At 41.7% G+C, this 19,020-nt stretch overlaps 1 protein-coding gene across 1 annotated transcript in view; it reads left to right on the top strand.

Annotated features, from left to right (window-relative positions):
• LOC126263529 (juvenile hormone esterase-like) overlaps positions 1–19,020 on the top strand; it is a 462,481-nt gene that overhangs the window by 225,497 nt on the left and 217,964 nt on the right. The window contains exon 4 of the mRNA XM_049960623.1: positions 175–360. Within this exon, the coding sequence (XP_049816580.1) occupies positions 175–360 (186 nt within the window). The remainder of the gene's footprint in view (positions 1–174; positions 361–19,020) is intronic.

Raw genomic sequence — 19,020 nt, 5'->3', positions numbered from 1 at the left:
GCGCCCGTCCTGTCCGCCTCACCCCCACCCTCACCTACCTTGGCCTCACCATTGACTGTCACCTCACCTGGATCCCTCATCTCAACTCCATCCAATCCGAAGCCCACAACCGTCTCCTCAAACGCTGTTCATGTGGTGGCTGACCGCCCCGTCGCCTGTGTGTTTGCACGGCAGGCTTTCTGACAACGGGCGACGCGGCGTGTCCCGGCAACATGGGTCTGCGCGACGTGCTGGCGGCGCTACACTGGGTGCGTCGTAACATCGCCGCCTTTGTGGGCGACGCCGACAACGTGACCATCTTCGGCGAGAGCGCCGGCTCCATCATCTGCCACGGGCTGCTGCTCTCACCCGCCGCTGATGGTGAGTACACACGCTCTCTCTCTCTCCCTCTCCCTCTCCCTCCCTCCCTTTCTTCTTAGCTGTGATCGATCCCCACTGTGCATTGGGCTATTTTCATATGTTAAAAATATGGTTCGGATTGTTGTTACTGACTGATTATAATATTTAAATAGCATATACCGTCAATTGATGAAAGGTGAAAATATAAAAATGGAGTAAATGAAGCAGGCAAAAAGGAATACAAACGTCTCAAAAATGAGATCGACAGGAAGGGCAAAATGGCTAAGCAGGGATGGCTAGAGGACAAATGTAAGGATGTAGAGGCTTTTCTCACTAGGGGTAACATAGATACTGCCTACAGGAAAATGAAAGAGACCTTTGGAGAAAAGAGAGCCACTTGTATGAATATCAAGAGCTCAGATGGAAACCCAGTTCTAAGCAAAGAAGGGAAAGCAGAAAGGTGGAAGGAGTATATACAGGGTCTATACAAGGGCGATGTACTTGAGGACACTATTATGGAAATGGAACAGGATGTAGATGAAGATGAAATGGGAGATACGATACTGCGTGAAGAGTTTGACAGAGCACTGAAAGACCTGACTCGAAACAAGGCCCCGGGAGTACACAACATTGCATTAGAACTACTGACGGCCTTGGGAGACCCAGTCCTGACAAAACTCTGCCATCTGGCGAGCAAGATGTACGAGACAGGCGAAATACCCACAGACTTCAAGATGAATATAATAATTCCAATCCCAAAGAAAGAAGGTGTTGACAGATGTGAAAATTACCGAACTATCAGTTTAATAAGTCACAGCTGCAAAATACTAACGCGAATTCTTTACAGACGAATGGAAAAACTGGTAGAAGCGGACCTCGGGGAAGATCAGTTTGGATTCCGTAGAAATGTTGGAACACGTGAGGCAATACTGACCCTATCTTAGAAAATAGATTAAGGAAAGGCAAGCCTACGTTTCTAGCATTTGTAGACTTAGAGAAAGCTTTTTACAATTTTGACTGGCATACTGTCTTTCAAATTCTGAAGATGGCAGGGGTAAAATACAGGCAGCGAAAGGCTATTTACAATTTGTACAGAAACCACATGGCAGTTATAAGAGTCGAGGGGCATGAAAGGGAAGCAGTGGTTGGGAAGGGAGTGAGACAGGGTTGTAGACTATCCCCGATGTTATTCAATCTGTATATTGAGGAAGCAGTAAGGGAAACAAAAGAAAAATTCAGAATAGGTATTAAAATTCATGGAGAAGAAATAAAAACTTTGAGGTTCGTCGATGACATTGTAATTCTGTCAGAGACAGCAAAGGACTTGGAAGAGCAGTTGAACGGAATGGACAGTGTCTTGAAAGGAGGATGTAAGATGAACATCAACAAAAGCAAAACGAGGATAATGGAATGTAGTCGAATTAAATCGGGGGATGCTGAGGGAATTAGATTAGGAAATGAGACACTTAAAGTAGTAAAGGAGTTTTGCTATTTGGGGAGCAAAATAACTGATCATGGTCGAAGTAGAGAGGATATAAAATGTAGACTGGCAATGGCAAGGAAAGCGTTTCTGAAGAAGAGAAATTTGTTAACATCGAGTATAAATTTAAGTGTCATGAAGTCGTTTCTGAAAATATTTGTATGGAGTGTAGCCATGTATGGATTGTAGCCGTGTATGGAAGTGAAACATGGACGATAAATAGTTTGGATAAGAAGAGAATGTAAGCTTTCGAAATGTGGTGCTACAGAAGAATGCTGAAGATTAGATGGGTAGATCACATAACTAATGAGGAGGTATTGAATAGAATTGGAGAGAAGAGGAGTTTGTGGCACAACTTGACAAGAAGAAGGGACCGGTTGGTAGAACATGTTCTGAAGCATCAAGGGATCACAAATTTAGCATTGGAGGGCAGAGTGGAGGGTAAAAATCGTAGAGGGAGACCAAGAGATTCAGAAGGATGTCGGGTGCAGTAAGTACTGGGAGATGAAGAAGCTTGCACAGGATAGAGTAGCATGGAGAGCTGCATCAAACCACTCTTGGGACTGAAGACCACAACAACAACAACATACTGTCAATAGTCTCACAAAATATCTGTTATGTTTATGCAATTAAGGCTTAAAAGTTATTAAATTTCAAGTATGGTCACGTGATCAAAAACACTCTGTTATTGGCTGCTGCTCTGGTGACGTCAAAGACTAGTAGGACAAACCTGAGTGTGTGTTACAGGAGCACTAGCTGAAGTACGAGGTTATTACGTTCTTTTTTTGCAAACAGTTTAGCTATTTAGCGATGGAAAAAGCAATTACAACTTTTAAGTAACACTAGAAAGGAATTTCGTCATCGCTCATAGAGGAAGCCTTGTGGAACTTGATGCGTTGTACGCTCCACCCACGGCGATATGTGCAACGACGGACGTTCTTTCCCTACTCCCTACAACATCATTAAACTCACTCAATACTAAGCAATTGTAGAACTTTTGCAAATGGGTCCGTGTATTATAACTAGATTGTCGAATATCAGTCATGAGCTTCGACCAAAAGTACAATAAAATTATCCTTGGCAAAACTTACTGTTAATTCCCTTGGTGATGCGTTAAGCAGGCGTTCGGTAGCGCAACGGATAGCGTTCTGGCTGTAGATAAGGAGTCACATGTTCGAATCTTCGTCATGTGTTTTTAAAAGTTTTAGACGAAATACGAAAACAGCGTTAGCAAGAAATGATTGTAATAGTTGTTTCCATCGGATGTATTGTATATAGCTTCACATTAGGTTTAGTCTGAGGAATGGACAACAGTGGATAAATGCATTTACTTTGCGAACAAACAATTCACTTTTTTTGGAAAGCATTGCTAGTCGTGAAGACATCGCCATACCCCCACAGTACAACGAGGTGTAGGACGATGAGGCTATACGGAGGTACACTATGTGATAAAAATATCCGGACACCCCCAAAAAACATACGTTTTTCATACTAGCTGCATTGTGCTCCTACCTACTGCCACGTCCTCCATATCAGCGACCTCAGTAGTCATTAGACATCGTGAGAGAGCAGAATGGGACGCTCCACGGAACTCACGGACTTCGAACGTGGCGAGGTGATTGGGTGTCACTTGTCCTACGTCTGTACACGAGATTTCTACACTCCTAAACATCCCTAGGTCCACTGTTTCCGATGTGATAATGGAGTGGAAACTTGAAGAGACACGTACAGCACAAAAGCGTACAGGCCGACCTCGTCTATTGTCTGACAGAGACCGCCGACAGTTGAAGAGGGCCATAATGTGTAATACGCAGACCTATCCAGACCATCACACAGGAATTCCAAACTGTATCAGGATCCACTGCAAGTACTATGACAGTTAGGCGGGAGGTGAGAAAACTGGGATTTCATGGTTTAGCGGCTGCTCATAAGCCTCACATCACGCCAGTAAATGCCAAACGACGCCTCGCTTGGTGTAAGGAGCGTAAACATTGGACGACTGAGCAGTGGAAAAACGTTGTGTGGAGTGACGAATCACGGTACACAATGTGGCGATCCGATGGCAGGGCGTGGGTATCGCGAATACCTACTGAATGTCATCTGTCAGCGAGTGTAGTGCTAACAGTAAAATTCGAAGGCGCTGCTGTTATGATGTGGTCGTGTTTTTCATGGAGGGGGCTTGCACACCTTGTTGTTTTACGTGGTACTATCACAGCACAGGCCTACATTGATGTTTTAAGCACCTTCTTGCTTCCCACTGTTGAAGAGCAATTCGGGGATGGTGGAGTGGTTACACAACAATAACATCCCTGTAATGGACTGGCCTACACAGAACGCCGACTTCGTCCCAGGCAACGCCGTCCGACATCGATACCTCGCCTCAGTGCAGCACTATGTGAAGAATGGGCTGCTATTCCCCAAGAAACCTTCCCTTACCTGATTGAACGTATGCTTGCGAGAGAGGAAGCTGTCATCAAGGATAGGGGTGGGCCAACACCACAATGAATTCCAGCATTACCGAAAGAGGGCACCACGAACTTGAAGTGATTTTCAGCCAGGTGTCCGGATACTTTTGATCACATAGTGCATATAAAGTGTGTACAACATGCAGTTGACACAAACGTAAGGGCTGTGATGTTTCTGAGTATAAACTAACGTTAGCGTCTGAAGCAGACATACTTCATCTTTATGTAAAATGATGAAACTGCAAAAGTTTAAACAATAAGGATCCTAGCTGGACAGCACGAAGATAAAAGCATTGTTTCTAATAAAGTAAAAGGTGAGTGGTCACATTAACTAGAACATATCTTTTTGAACGTGGCGTGTGCGAACAGCGATTGGAAACCGTAAGCGCATGTAAACAGCATGTAAAACACAATAATGTTCTGTTTCTGATCGGTGTGGTGAAGTTTTGTAATGATGATTTGCTTTTCATATGAGAGGACTTTCGAGTCGTTTTACAGATTTGTTAAAACGTTCTTTCGAATTACACTCAAACCAGCGATCTATGGACATCATCTTATAAAATTAGACGATCTACCCTTCTAACAACTGAGCTACCAAATAGTTGAGTTGTTGTTGGACAAGACGACAGTTTTCGCTAGTAGATTTAATTTCGACGAATGTAACACTGGGAGACCATATCTCGGAGGTAACTTAATATTAACTTCACATTACAACACATTTTTCATGAAGTTAATGAACTTGTGCGTCGAAGTGGTGGCAATTTGCCAGTGCAGTGCAACCACATTTTATGCACCTTCCCATTATCTGGAAAACTCAAAAATAATTTCTCTGGAGTTTTATATATGCATTTTTATATGGTACTACATAACATTTCTAACTCATTTCTCGAAACGTTCATTCCAAAACATCACTTTGAATTAGCGGTATGACAGTAGCAGCAGCGAGCTAGCCAGTGAAGTCACAGACATCACATGACTCGAATGGAGCGTTTTAGCGGGCTTTCAAAATATTTGAATTTCATTTTCCCCTTTTTATAAAAGAATACTGACATTCAAGAGGAATAAAAACATGTTAAGAGCATAAATTGACATAATTAATCATTTAAGACAATTTCCAGAAACAATCATATACTCTGTTGTGTGGTGTTTCTAAAAACAGCATTTTTACTTGTAGTAGCGGTCATTAAGAGTCACATAAAATTGCCTTGATAACAGATACCCCCTTTACTAAATGAATAAGCCCCAAAAATCAATACCGTTAAGCGATCTGACTGCCTTTCAGCTATGATTCGATGCTGACATACATACTTATCACAGCGGATATTCTTCGTTGTCTGAAATTATTTATAACTGTTACCAGAGCAAATATGTCATCTCAATCTAAACATGGATCCCATAAGCATCACCTACATTACGCCTAGTTCGGCAAGACATGTACCACACTTGTGGATTCAGTTATACATTATAACACCCCACTGTTGGCCTCTGGTAATACAATATTCCCACAAAACATTGTATCAGTACATCAAAATAACTGATGGTCTCGAATTCTTGAGGCAAACTAACTTGTGGAATTTGAAAACAGTTTATTAAAGTAATAGATATCTTTTTTGTCTGTACAATTTGTACGACATGAAAAGTGCTTCTCATCGTCCTGCGCAGGGCATGATTAGTCACTGCCGCCATCATGAAAAAGCATATTTTCATAGTGTCCTTGTTTTGTTACAAATCAATTTATTTGTTGAGGCGGTCCACCTGGAGCGAAACACAGGTTTATCTTTTCTTCTGTTTCCCAGACATCTTTCGCTGATGTTTCAGCATCGTCAATGAGCTTTTATTTTCTTTCTCTTAAAAGGGAAAAGTGCTCTTTACTACTTGTATACACATAAATTTGAGTTCTTAAAACAATATTTATAAATTTGAAAAACAGTTTTGTATGTGTACCTTGTTACCACATGCTGTGGTTTTCCTGAGTTTTATGTTCTTTATTGCGCGTGTTTTGTTTCACAGTTAGTCATCTGCAACTTACCGAATCTAATGTAGAAAAATTATTTACTTGGAAATTTTACGACTGGGAATGTTAATGTTAGACCTAACATTAACTAATTCTATCTGGAAGATTGTGTGTGTGTGTGTGTGTGTTGGCAAGTTAGACCTAACATTAACTAATTCTATCTGGAAGACTGTGTGTGTGTGTGTGTGTGTGTTGGAAATATGCTTCACTTTTTCTGGTTTCCCACTACCTTCACTGTGAAGGCCTGCAGTATGTAACTTCCACTGTCACTGTTTACAAACTACGAAAACAAGTTGAATGTGTTCTGGCTGGGAGTTTTGAATCTTTGTGAGGCATATCTACCATTCTGTGTGTGTGTGTGTGTGTGTGTGTGTGCGTGTGTGGGTGTGTGTAAGAAACTGAAGGTTTGTGGGTTTTGTTTAATTACTCAGTTTTGATGTGTGTCTGGGAGGGGGGGGGGCGTGTTTGTGAGGGTTTGTGGGTATGATTATTGGTTGGTGGTGTCTGATATTTCTCTCAGGTCAGAGAACAGACGTCCGTTGCAGAATGCTGTGTATTCATTTATTATTTGTTCTCCTTCAGATGTGGCTTTTTGTATTTGATAGTTTTCTTCAATTATTGGCTTTTGTGTGAGTGTGGAGGGGGGGCTGTTGTTGCATTCGAGATTTTTCAAGTCAGTTTTGATGTCTGTCGGGCTGTGTCGTAAGTCCATAAGACATTCAGCAAATATAGAATGACAGCTTTTACTTTTTAATGCTCTTCTGCGTTCTGTGTATCTGGTGTTAAGGTTTCATCTTGTCTGTCCTATATAAATAGACTTGCAGTCTTGGCGTGTCAGATGGTTAATACCAGACATGACTTTTTTCTGTGTTTGTGTTGATTGTCTTTAGTTTTCTCTGTATTGAATTATGTTCTGTAGGCTATTTTCAAGCCCTTGTATTTGGGTATGTAGTCTATCCTATGGGCTGCTTTATTGTCGTTGTTGCTGTTGTAATTGTAATTGTAGTTGTAATTTTATTTATCCTGTATATCATACATTGTGTGCAGAGAAGCACATTATGATATAGGAGAAGTCAATAATGGAGATAAGATGATACATGGTTAAAATGATTATGACAGTGATATTATAATCATATAAATGTTCATATAATACATATGTAATGCCAAGAAACAAAAAAAGCATGTAGGTGGATATCTTGAAAAAAATTTAGAAATGCACAGTATTTCTAAAAAAATTCAGAAATGCACAATATTTATAAATAAGTTCACATAATTAAGGGAAAGAAACATATAAGCAAATAACATGGAAATACAAGAGTACTACATACATTTAAAATTCATTTCTAAAGTAAAACAATAAATGTGACACACTTCTGTATTAAAGTGTTCAAGTATACACAAGAAGTATATAACATGGACAGAAGAAGTAACATGGTAATTCAAAAGTATATATAAAAAAGCAAATAACATGGAAAAACAAAAGTACCATATACACTTAAATTCATTACTAAAGAAAGACAGTAACTTCTGTGTTAACGAGTTCGAGTTTGCATACAAAGTACAGATCATGGACAGAACAAATAACATGAAACTTCAAAAGAATAAATTAAAAATACATTACAAATGGAAAACTCACTTGTGTACTACAAAGTTTAGGTTTGCATACAAATGCATAGAGCATGGACAGAAAAAGTAGCAATTTATACAGAGTTACTTTATATATAAGAACACGAGCTTTAACAGGAAATTAGAATTTTGTGTCAAGAAACTTATGAACAGAGTAATTACAGTGATTTAATAACATTTGTTTTTGTTTTGTTCTCATTTCCTTCACATTATTAAATGTCTCGATCTCCATTGGGAGATGGTTATAAATTTTTATGCCCACATATTTAACACTATCAGCATATAATTTGGTGCTGTGTGCTATAATTTTTAACTGAGGATAGTTTCTAGTGTCATGTGTGTGGCAATCTACATTTCTGTGTAGAGTTCCTAAATATTGTGCTACAAAACAAACCAGTTCCATTATATTAAGGCAAGGCATTGGCAGGATTTTTAATGCTTTAAACAATGGTTTACAGTTCTGTTTTTAATGCCATTAATCTGACCACTTGTTTTTGTAATAAGAAAATTGTATTGCGTTCAGAACTACTTCCCCATAAAAGAAGACCGTAGGTCATAATGGATTCAAACAGAGTATGGTATACGAGCTTCAAAATGTCCATCCTCGCTGAGTCTTTTTTATTGATCTGAGTCAGTAACACATTTCGATGAGCTTCTTTGCAACTATCTCTACCTGAAGTTTCCACTTTAGCCTACTACTGATGGTTAGTTGAAGGAATTTGGTGCTTTGAACACTGCAAATATGTATGTCTGCATTGAAGGGGGTAACTTTATGCCCTGTGTGAAAGTTCATGGTTACATTTTTCTGAGTGTTTATTAGCAGTCTGTTTGCCTCAGACCGAGATTTTATATAATAGGTGGTTTCACTGACTATTTCTTGAAGCACATCTTCTGTGCTGGAAATTAAAATATTTGTATCATCAGCACACAAAAGAATTAGCACTATGGGTGTTTTCTGAGAAGTCATTGATGAACAATGTGAAAAGGATTGGCCCAAGAACAGACTGCTGTGGGACACCACAAGTTGTATTTAGGATATCTGATCTGCAACAGGTAGAATCCTTGGGGTTTCTGATTTCTACATATTGTCTCCTTTCATGCAGATAGCTATTGGAGGAGCTGTGGACAGTACCCCTGATTCCAAATTTTTCAAGTTTTGTGAGGTGTAGCTTATGGTCGACCATATCAAAGGCTTTTGATTGGTCAACGAATATACCAACAACAGGCTGTTTATCACCAATTAGACTTGAGCAGTTCTCTAAAAACTGAGAGTGTATCATCTGCTTGTTGCTAAGGATGTTTCTTGTTCATGTGTGTTCTGTGCATCTGTGAGTGATGAGCTGTTTATTTTTTTGTGTGCTAGTTGTCCCTTTTGTTTTTGTTTCCATTTTGTGATCCAGTTTCTCTATAATGTTTGTACTATATCCCTACTCTATAGCTGTTTGTTTGATTATCTGTAATTAGTTTTTGTAATTGTCTTTACTGGGAGGAGTTTTGTTCAGTCTGTACTGCATTATTGGAAACCAGCTAGTTTGCACACAATCGAACGATATCAGTATTTGTGTATGACTGTGCTGGTGGTGGGCGTGACTTTTCTGAATATAGAGGGAATAGCAATACTTGCCTGTATTGTTTGGGTCTTACTACTATTTCAAATATTTTGATTTTAAAGTGATTGAGGAAGAAGTTGGCTAGGAATTCACTGATTGGTGACCTATGAGAAGTTCACCTTTTTGTGAGTAGTACTGGTCGTCAAATGAGATAGTTTTGCTCTGTTATTCGTTTTAGAGCGCCAACTATTTCTTATATGTGTGGATTTGGCAATGTTTTTCTGTTGTTCTAATAGTTGTTTGATGATGTTGATAGTTTCAGTAGTGAGGATATTTACGTACACGGATATGACAAGAATTGATGTGTATATGGCTGTTCTGGGGATGCAGATGTCCTTGATGTTTTTGCATCTGTTTTTGTATGCTTCTGTTGTTTGAGTGTACATAATGTTTCTGTAGGTATGTGTGCATTTCTCTGACTAGGTAATATGTGGATGCACTTCTGAAATTTTCAACTGGGCAAAATCGGAAAATTCTTCTTGTGGAGCTTTAGTAGGCTGTTCAGTGTGAGTGCCTTGGGGTTCTTTTGTTTTAGCCATTTCACGTGGTTTTCCGCTGTCTGAAGCGCAGTCATTAGAACCGTGAAGTGAAATAGATCTGGAAGGTTTCACGATTTGCAACTCTTTTTTGCACAGACAAATTTTTTTCGTTTGAAGGAGACTGCGGAAGTTGGATGGCACTATTTTCTCGTGTCTTTCTGCTGATATGCAGGAACCTCAACAATGTTGGTATCTCCAATCAATCGTACCTGACTGGAGGAACCAGCAGGCAACTGCAATTATAAATTGAGGTGGGAGTTATTTGACTATGTTTGTGCTGATAACTGAAGCAAATGAAGTAGCGAATGTAAGATGTCGTCTTTTCTCTAGGCCTCGTGGTGCCCACAACGAGGAGTGCACTTTTGAAGGGACGTAGAAATGATTACAGCGTGGAAAGCATTACCAAATTTGCTGCTCTTGCCTATCTGGTAGAATCTGCATCTACATCTACATCCATACTCCGCAAGCCACCTGACGGTGTGTGGCGGAGAGTACCTTGAGTACCTCTATCGGTTTTCCCTTCTATTCCAGTCTCGTTCGTGGAAAGAAAGATTGTCGGTATGCCTCTGTGTGGACTCTAATCTCTCTGATTTTATCCTCATGGTCTCCTCGCGAGATATACGTAGGAGGGAGCAATATACTGCTTGACTCCTAGGTGAAGGTATATTCTCGAAACTTCAGCAAAAGCCCGTACCGAGCTACTGAGCGTCTCTCTTGCAGAGTCTTCCACTAGAGTTTGTGTGTCATCTCCGTAACGCTTTCGCGATTACAAAATGATCCTGTAACGAAGCGCACAGCTCTCCGTTGGATCTTCTCTATCTCTTCTATCAACCCTATCTGGTATGGATCCCACACCGGTGAGCAATATTCAAGCAGTGGTCGAACAAGTGTACTGTAACCTACTTCCTTTGTTTTTCGGACTGCATTTCCTTAGGATTCTTCCGATGAATCTCAGTCTGGCATCTGCTTTACCGAGGATAAATTTTATATGGTCATTCCATTTTAAATCACTCCTAATGCCTACGCCCAGATAATTTATGGAATTAACTGCTTCCAGTTGCTGACCTGCTATATTGTAGCTAAATGATGAAGGATATTTCTTTCTGTGTATTCGCAGCACAATACACTTGTCTACATTGAGATTCAATTGCCATTCCCTGCACCATGCGCAATTCGTTGCAGATCCTCCTGCATTTCGGTACAATTTTCCATTGTTACAACCTCTCGATATACTACAGCATCATCCGCAAAAAGTCTCAGTTAACTTCCGATGTTATCCACTAGGTCATTTATATATATTGTGAATAGCAACGGTCCTACGACACTTCTCTGCGGCACACCTGAAATCACTCTTACTTCGGAAGACTTCTCTCCATTGACAATGACATGCTGCTTTCTGTTATCTAGGAACTCTTCAATCCAATCACACAATTCGTCTTATAGTCCATATGCTCTTACTTTGTTCATTAAACGACTCTGGGGAACCGTATCGAATGCCTTGCGGAAGTCAAGAAACACGGCATCTACCTGGGAACCCGTGTCTATGGCCCTCTGAGTCTGGTGGACGAATAGCGCGAGCTGGGTTTCACACGATCGTCTTTTTCGAAACCCATGCTGATTCCTACAAAGTAGATTTCTAGTCTCCAGAAAAGTCATTATACTCGAACATAATACGTGTTCCAAAATTCTGCAACTGATCGACGTTAGAGATATAGGTCTATAGTTCTGCACATCTGTTCGACGTCCCTTCTTGAAAACGGGGATGACCTGTGCCTTTTTCCAATCTTCTGGAACGATACGCTCCTCTAGACCTACGGTACACCGCTGCAAGAAGGGGGGCAAGTTCCTTCGCGTACTCTGTGTAAAATCGAACCCCATCAGGTCCAGCGGCCTTTCCTCATTTGAGCGATTTTAATTGTTTTTATATTCCTCTATCATCTATTTATATCTACCATTTTGTCATCTGTGCGACAATCTAGAGAAGGGGCTACAGTGCAGTCTTCCTCTGTGAAACAGCTTTGGAAAAAGACATTTAGTATTTCGGCCTTTAGTCTGTCATCCACTGTTTCAGTACCACTTTGGTCACAGAGTGTCTGGACATTTTGTTTTGATCCATGTACTTCTTTGATTGACGTGAGACCAAAATTTTATAGGATTTTCTGCCAAGTCAGTACATAGAATCGTTGACCGCCTCTCACATAGCTCTTCTTACATTACATTTCGCTTCGTGTAATTTTTGTTTGTCTGCAAGGCTGTGGCTATGTTTATGTTTGTCGTGAAGTTCCCTTTGCTTCCGTAGTAGTTTTCTAACTCGGCTGTTGTACAATGGTGACTCTTTTCCATCTCTTACGATCTTGCTTGGCACATACACATCTAACGCATATTGTACGATGGTTTTGAACTTAGTCCGCTGATCCTCAACACTATCTGTACTGGAGATAAAACTTTTGTGTTGAGCCGTCAAGTACTCTGAAATTTGCTTTTTGTCACTTTTGCGAAACAGAAAAATCTTCCTACCTTTTTTCAATATTTCTAGTTATGACTGAAATCACCGATGCTGTAACCGCTTTATGATCTATGATTCCCTGTTCTGCTTTAACTCTTTCAAATAGTTCTGGTCTGTTTGTCACCAGAAGGTCTAAAATGTTATCGCTACGAGTCCGTTCTCTGTTTAACTGCTCAAGGTAGTTTCCAGACAATGCACTGGTGTAGCCAAAGTGCTGATAATTGAAAAACTGCGTTGTACTGGGCGTAAGACCTGACTGTCGTTCGAAAGTACTCTTCCCCTATTTGCTCAGGGAATGTTGTGCCATTAAATGTAAGAACAAAGCGGCCGTTTTCTATAGTTCGTCATCTACTCATTTCATTACTTTTTCATGTCAGTCAGGTCTCCCTGAGCTGACTCAGCTTTCAAATGCCCTTTTGCAATGTCTATGTCCCTGCATGTCACATGTGACCGAACCTTCACGATTCTAACAAAATATTCAAATGCCGAGGTACGTGACGCTTTCCAGAGCCATTGTTCCAGTGGCAGCCAGGGCTTACATAACTTTATTGCGTCATTAGTCGGGAAATCCTTGCATCTGCTAGTTTAGAGTTGCAGGGACGATTTAGTAGTGTGCTAATAAACGGCACACCAGTTTAAAAATGTTTTAATGCACAATTCACCACAATATTGCAGTAGGGTTTTGGAGCATATACTGTATTCAAACATTATGAATCACCTCGAAGGGAACGATCTATTGATACGCAATCAGCATGGTTTCAGAAAAAATCGTTCTTGTGCACGCAGCTAGCTCTTTATTCGCACGAAGTAATGGCCGCTATTGACAGGGGATCTCAGGTTGATTCCGTATTTCTGGATTTCCGGAAAGCTTTTGACACCGTTCCTCACAAGCGACTTCTAATCAAGCTGCGGGCCTATGGGGTATCGTCTCAGTTGTGCGACTGGATTCGTCATTTCCTGTCAAGAAGGTCGCAGTTCGTAGTAATAGACGGCAAATCATCGAGTAAAACTGAAGTGATATCAGGTGTTCCCCAGGGAAGCGTCCTGGTACCTCTGCTGTTCTTGATCTATATAAATGATCTGGGTGACAATCTGAGCAGTTCTTATAGGTTGTTCGCAGATGATGCTGTAATTTACCGTCTAGCAATGTCGTCCGAAGACCGGTATCAGTTGCAAATCGATCTAGAAAAGATTGCTGTATGGTGCGGCAGGTGGCAGTTGACGCTAAATAACGAAAAGTGTGAGGTGATCCACATGAGTTCCAAAAGAAATCCGTTGGAATTCGATTAATCGATAAATAATACAATTCTTAAGGCTGTCAATTCAACTAAGTACCTGGATGTTAAAATTACGAACAACGTCAGTTGGAAAGACCACATAGATAATATTGTGGGGAAGGCGAGCCAAAGGTTGCGTTTCATTGTCAGGACACTTAGAAGATGCAACAAGTCCACTAAAGAGACAGCTTACACTACACTCGTTCGTCCTCTGTTAGAATATTGCTGCGCGGCGTGGGATCCTTACCAGGTGGGATTGACGGAGGACATCGAAAGGGTGCAAAAAATGGCAGCTCGTTTTGTATTATCGTGTAATAGGGGAGAGAGTGTGGCAGATATGATACACGAGTTAGGATGGAAGTCATTAAAGCAAAGACGTTTTTCGTCGCGGCGAGATCTATTTACGAAATTTCAGTCACCAACGTTCTCTTCCGAATATTTTGTTGAGCCCAACCTACATAGGTAGGAATGATCATCAAAATAAAATAAGAGAAATCAGAGCTCGAACAGAAAGGTTTAGTGTTCGTTTTTCCCGCGCGCTGTTCGGGAGTGGAATGGTAGAGAGATAGTATGATTGTGGTTCGATGAACCCTCTGCCAAGCACTTAAATGTGAATTGCACAGTAATCATGTAGATGTAGATACGCATGCGGCGCTGGTGCTACCTGTTTTAACATTTATATCCTACTTTTCATTTTATGATGCATACCTACATCTACATGACTACTCTGCAATTCACACTTAAGTGCCTGGCAGAGGGTTCATCGAACCACTTTGGCGCTGATCTCTATCGGTCCACTCTCTAACTGCACGTGGGCGAAACGGAGATTCAAATCTTTCCGTGCGAGCTCTGAGTTATTTTATTGCGATGATTATTTCTGTGTATGTATGTGGGTGCCAACAAAAGTGATGCGCCCTACTAAACCCGCAGGACAGGACAGGTAGTCTAAGTTGTGGAAAGGGGCCAAAATAACTTTTATTTGATCAAACATTACAAGACCCAAGAAAAAAATTTTATTAAAAAAAGGTCACAGCTTTTGTTTTGGAACTTAATTAGCGGCTGAATGCGCCATACAATCTCATCCCTTACGGGCAAGACCACTTTAATTTAAAAACGGCTGAAAGCCAATAGCTTAAAGCTCAACCAAAATCAGAAATTAAAAAGGCAAAGCCTTATCTTAAAAAAATTCCTTAATTAGGCTGAAGGCCCAAAGAATCTGACGCTTTAAGAGCAAACAAATTAAAAATCGGCTGAAGGCTCAACACTTAAGACTCAATAACATTAATTTTAAAAATGCCGAAGGCTTTACGTAGAACAGTTCTTAAATTTGGCTGAAGGCGCAAACCATCTAACACCTTAAGAGCAGAACAATTTTAATTCAAAATCTACTGAAGGCCCCATGAATCTGACACTTTAAGAGCAAAACAGCTTAAATTCTAAATCGGCTGAAGGCCCAACACTTAAGACTCAAAAACATTAATTTCAAAAATGCCAAAGGCTTTATGTAAAACAGTTCTTAAATTAGGCTGAAGGCCCAAACCATCTGACGCCTTACGGGCAAAACAACCTTAATCTAAAAATCGGCTAGAAGCCATACAAGTACAAACAACAAGAACAAACAAGAAAAGGCAGTACACCCAAGGGCGCTCAGAAGTTGAGGGTCGCTGCGCGGGATTAGCCGAGCGGTCTCGGGCGCTGCAGTCATGGACTGTGCGGCTGGTCCCGGCGGAGATTCGAGTCCTCCCTCGGGCATGGGTGTGTGTGTTTGTCCTTAGGGTAATTTAGGTTAAGTAGTGTGTAAGCTTAGGGACTGATGAGCTTAGCAGTTAAGTCCCATAAGATTTGACACACATTTGAACAAGTTGAGGTTCGGCCTGGAATTCAAACACTAACGCTCGCTTAGGTGAGACAGGCAGTCGGGCCAACCATTCATCATCCGACAACAACCCAACCGACAGACAATCAACGGACCCACCGACAAGGTAACCTATGCTTCTCCCGACCAGCACACAACAGGGAGTTCAATGGAACAACGTAGAAGGTATTGGCGACCACAACCTAATATACAGGGTGATTCAAAAAGAATACCACAACTTGAGGAATTTAAAACTCTGCAACGACAAAAGGCAGAGCTAAGCACTATCTGTCGGCGAATTAAGGGAGCTATAAAGTTTCATTTAGTTGTACATTTGTTCGCTTGAGGCGCTGTTGAATAGGCGTCAGCGTCAGTTGATGCTAAGATGGCGACCGCTCAACAGAAAGCTTTTTGTGTTATTGAGTACGGCAGAAGTGAATCGACGACAGTTGTTCAGCGTGCATTTCGAACGAAGAATGGTGTTAAACCTCCTGACAGGTGGTGTATTAAACGTTGGTATAAACAGTTTACAGAGAATGGGTGTTTGTGCAAGGACGAGTGATGAAAATGTAGCACGCATCCAGCAAGCATTTGTTCGCAGCCCAGGAAAATCGACTCGCAGAGCTAGCAGAGAGCTGCAAATTCCACAATCAACTGTATGGAGAATCCTACGAAAAAGGTTAGTTATGAAACCCGAACGTCAACTACCCGAGGCGATGGATCGGCCGCCAGGCAGCCCGTGACAGAGCACTTCATCACTGGCCTCCAAGAAGCCCTGATCTTACCCCCTGCGATTTTTTCTTATGGGGGTATGTTAAGGATATGGTGTTTCGGCCACCTCTCCCAGCCACCATTGATGATTTGAAACGAGAAATAACAGCAGCTATCCAAACTGTTACGCCTGATATGCTACAGAGAGTGTGGAACGAGTTGGAGTATCGGGTTGAAATTGCTCGTGTGTCTGGAGGGGGCCATATTGAACATCTCTGAACTTGTTTTTGAGTGAAAAAAAACCTTTTTAAATACTCTTTGTAATGATGTACAACAGAAGGTTGTATTATGTTTCTTTCATTAAATACACATTTTTAAAGTTGTGGTATTCTTTTTGAATCACCCGTACAGGGTGATTGAGCTGTCAAACTACACACCGTGCTGGACAGTGACAACACGATGAGGAAAATACACTGTCTGAATTTATGTCAATGGCCAGGGTAGGGAACCAGAATGTTAATGGCCACAAGGCAGAATATTCTGGTGCACTTCAGTTCAAATAACCAAGTGCAGTTAAACTCCACCACAGGGTGGTTAAAATTTGCAAACTTGAGAACACATGTTGTTCCTCACAGGAATGTCCTAACAGCCGTCAATGAACTCCAAACGACACAGTGTGCACAGTCATGAATTGCTGGTAGATTAAGTCAAAACTCAACTTTCATGTTCAGGATTGGTGAGCCACGGACCTCATAGCAATGGGAACAGCACCACACACTCCAACACAGCATAGAGGCCGCCAGCAGGCCCGGCCAAACAACGCGCCAAGGAGATTTCCTCGCTGCTCCACGCTCAGGCTCGGAAATGGTGAAAGGACCAAATATACGTCGGCGATAAGACGAGCAACCGAACGACCAAGCAACGGTCGTCCCGCTCCAATCTCCCTCCGTCGGACAGTTGATGTGTGTCGCCAGCGGTCGGCGAGCACTGGCTGTTGGTGCCTCACCAGCGCTCCATCCCCGACTGCACTGCTGGTCCATCCCGAGCCGACCAGTTCACGGGCAAGTAAGGCAGGAAGTTAGTGACGCCAGTATGTGGAATAAGAAAACTAGGCGGCAGTACCGTAACAGAAGATGACAAACAATAAATGGGATAAACGCGAGCCGTGCATAGCTCAAAAACGTTTTCGAATTTGGGGTAGAAATTTTGAGATTAAAATTACGTGAAGAGAACTTGCCGCAACGAAGAACGCCTTTGCTTTAATGGCTGTCACTCCAGCTCATAACCGTGACACTCTCTCCCCTATTTCGCGATAATACGAAACGTGTTGCCCTTCTTCAGACTTTTTCGATGTTCTCCGCCAATACTATCTTGTAAGAATCCCACAATGCACACCCACACTCTAGCAGAGGACGGACAAGCGTACTGTAAACTCTGCGTTTAGCCGTCTCTGTTGCATTCCCTAAGTGTTCCGCCAATAGAACGCAGTTATGTTTGCCTTCGTACACAACATTAGCTATGTGATCATTCCAATTTAAGTTGTTTGTAACCCTTATCCTTAGATACTGGGCAGTTATAATAAAACTTTCCCTATTTAACACGTTACAACATGGAAAATAATTACCGTATGACTACCAAACTTGGTAGCGTTAATGTCAAGGACACGAGGAGTAGCATTAATGTCAAGGACACGAGGAAGAGAAATAATGCAGAATCAATTCAATTGGAATACTTCGAATGTGCTCCTATGGTACGTCATACCATTAAATACCGGTACCATTACTGCTATAAAAGGGGCTCAATATGGCGCCCATCAGTGTCCAGAAGAGTTTGAAAGCGCAGGATTGCATTAGCAGAACGAAGTAGGTTTGCTGGCTACCTCTCTTGATATGCTGCGCTTCAGATCAGCATATGTGTGAATGTTCCCCTGGTAAACCCTGCCCTTCAGGCAGCTCCACAACCAGAAATCACAGGGAGTGATTTCGGGTGATCGCGCTGGCCAAGCATTTGGAAACGATCGGCTGATAGTTCGATCGTTTCCAAATGTGTTTCGGAGAAGCAGGTGATCTTCACGAGCGATGTGCGGTGGGGCCCCACCTTGCATGAAAACTGTTGAGTTCATTGCGTCTCTCTCCTGTAGGGCGGATATGACATGCTGGCGAAGGATATCGGAGTAACACTGGAGAGTCACACTGCACGTCTTTGGTCCTTGAGCGCCAACCCGTTCAAAAAAGAATGGACCAATGATGGACGTAGCCACGAAGCCTCAGCATATGGTGATACGTTCACCATACAGAGGAACTTCATGCACAGTGACTGAAGGTGAAGATCCCCACACTTGGCAATTCTGTGTGTTCATCTTACCCGTCAAAGAAAAATGAGCTTCGTCTGTCCATAGATGGTCCAGGGCCAGCCCTCGTCAACATCGATCCTTGTGAGAAAGTTGAGAGCAAAGTCAACACGTCGTTGTGCATCCTGTGGTGCAAGCTGCTGTACGATATGGATCTTGTAGGGATACCATTTGAGAACGGTTTGAAGCACCTTCCGTACAGTGGACCACGGGATGTTCGACTGTCATGAGACAGCACGCGCACTGCC

The sequence above is a fragment of the Schistocerca nitens genome, chromosome 6, assembly GCF_023898315.1.
Source record: "Schistocerca nitens isolate TAMUIC-IGC-003100 chromosome 6, iqSchNite1.1, whole genome shotgun sequence".
Lineage (NCBI taxonomy): Eukaryota > Metazoa > Arthropoda > Insecta > Orthoptera > Acrididae > Schistocerca > Schistocerca nitens.
This window is presented reverse-complemented; position numbering and strand designations above follow the sequence as displayed.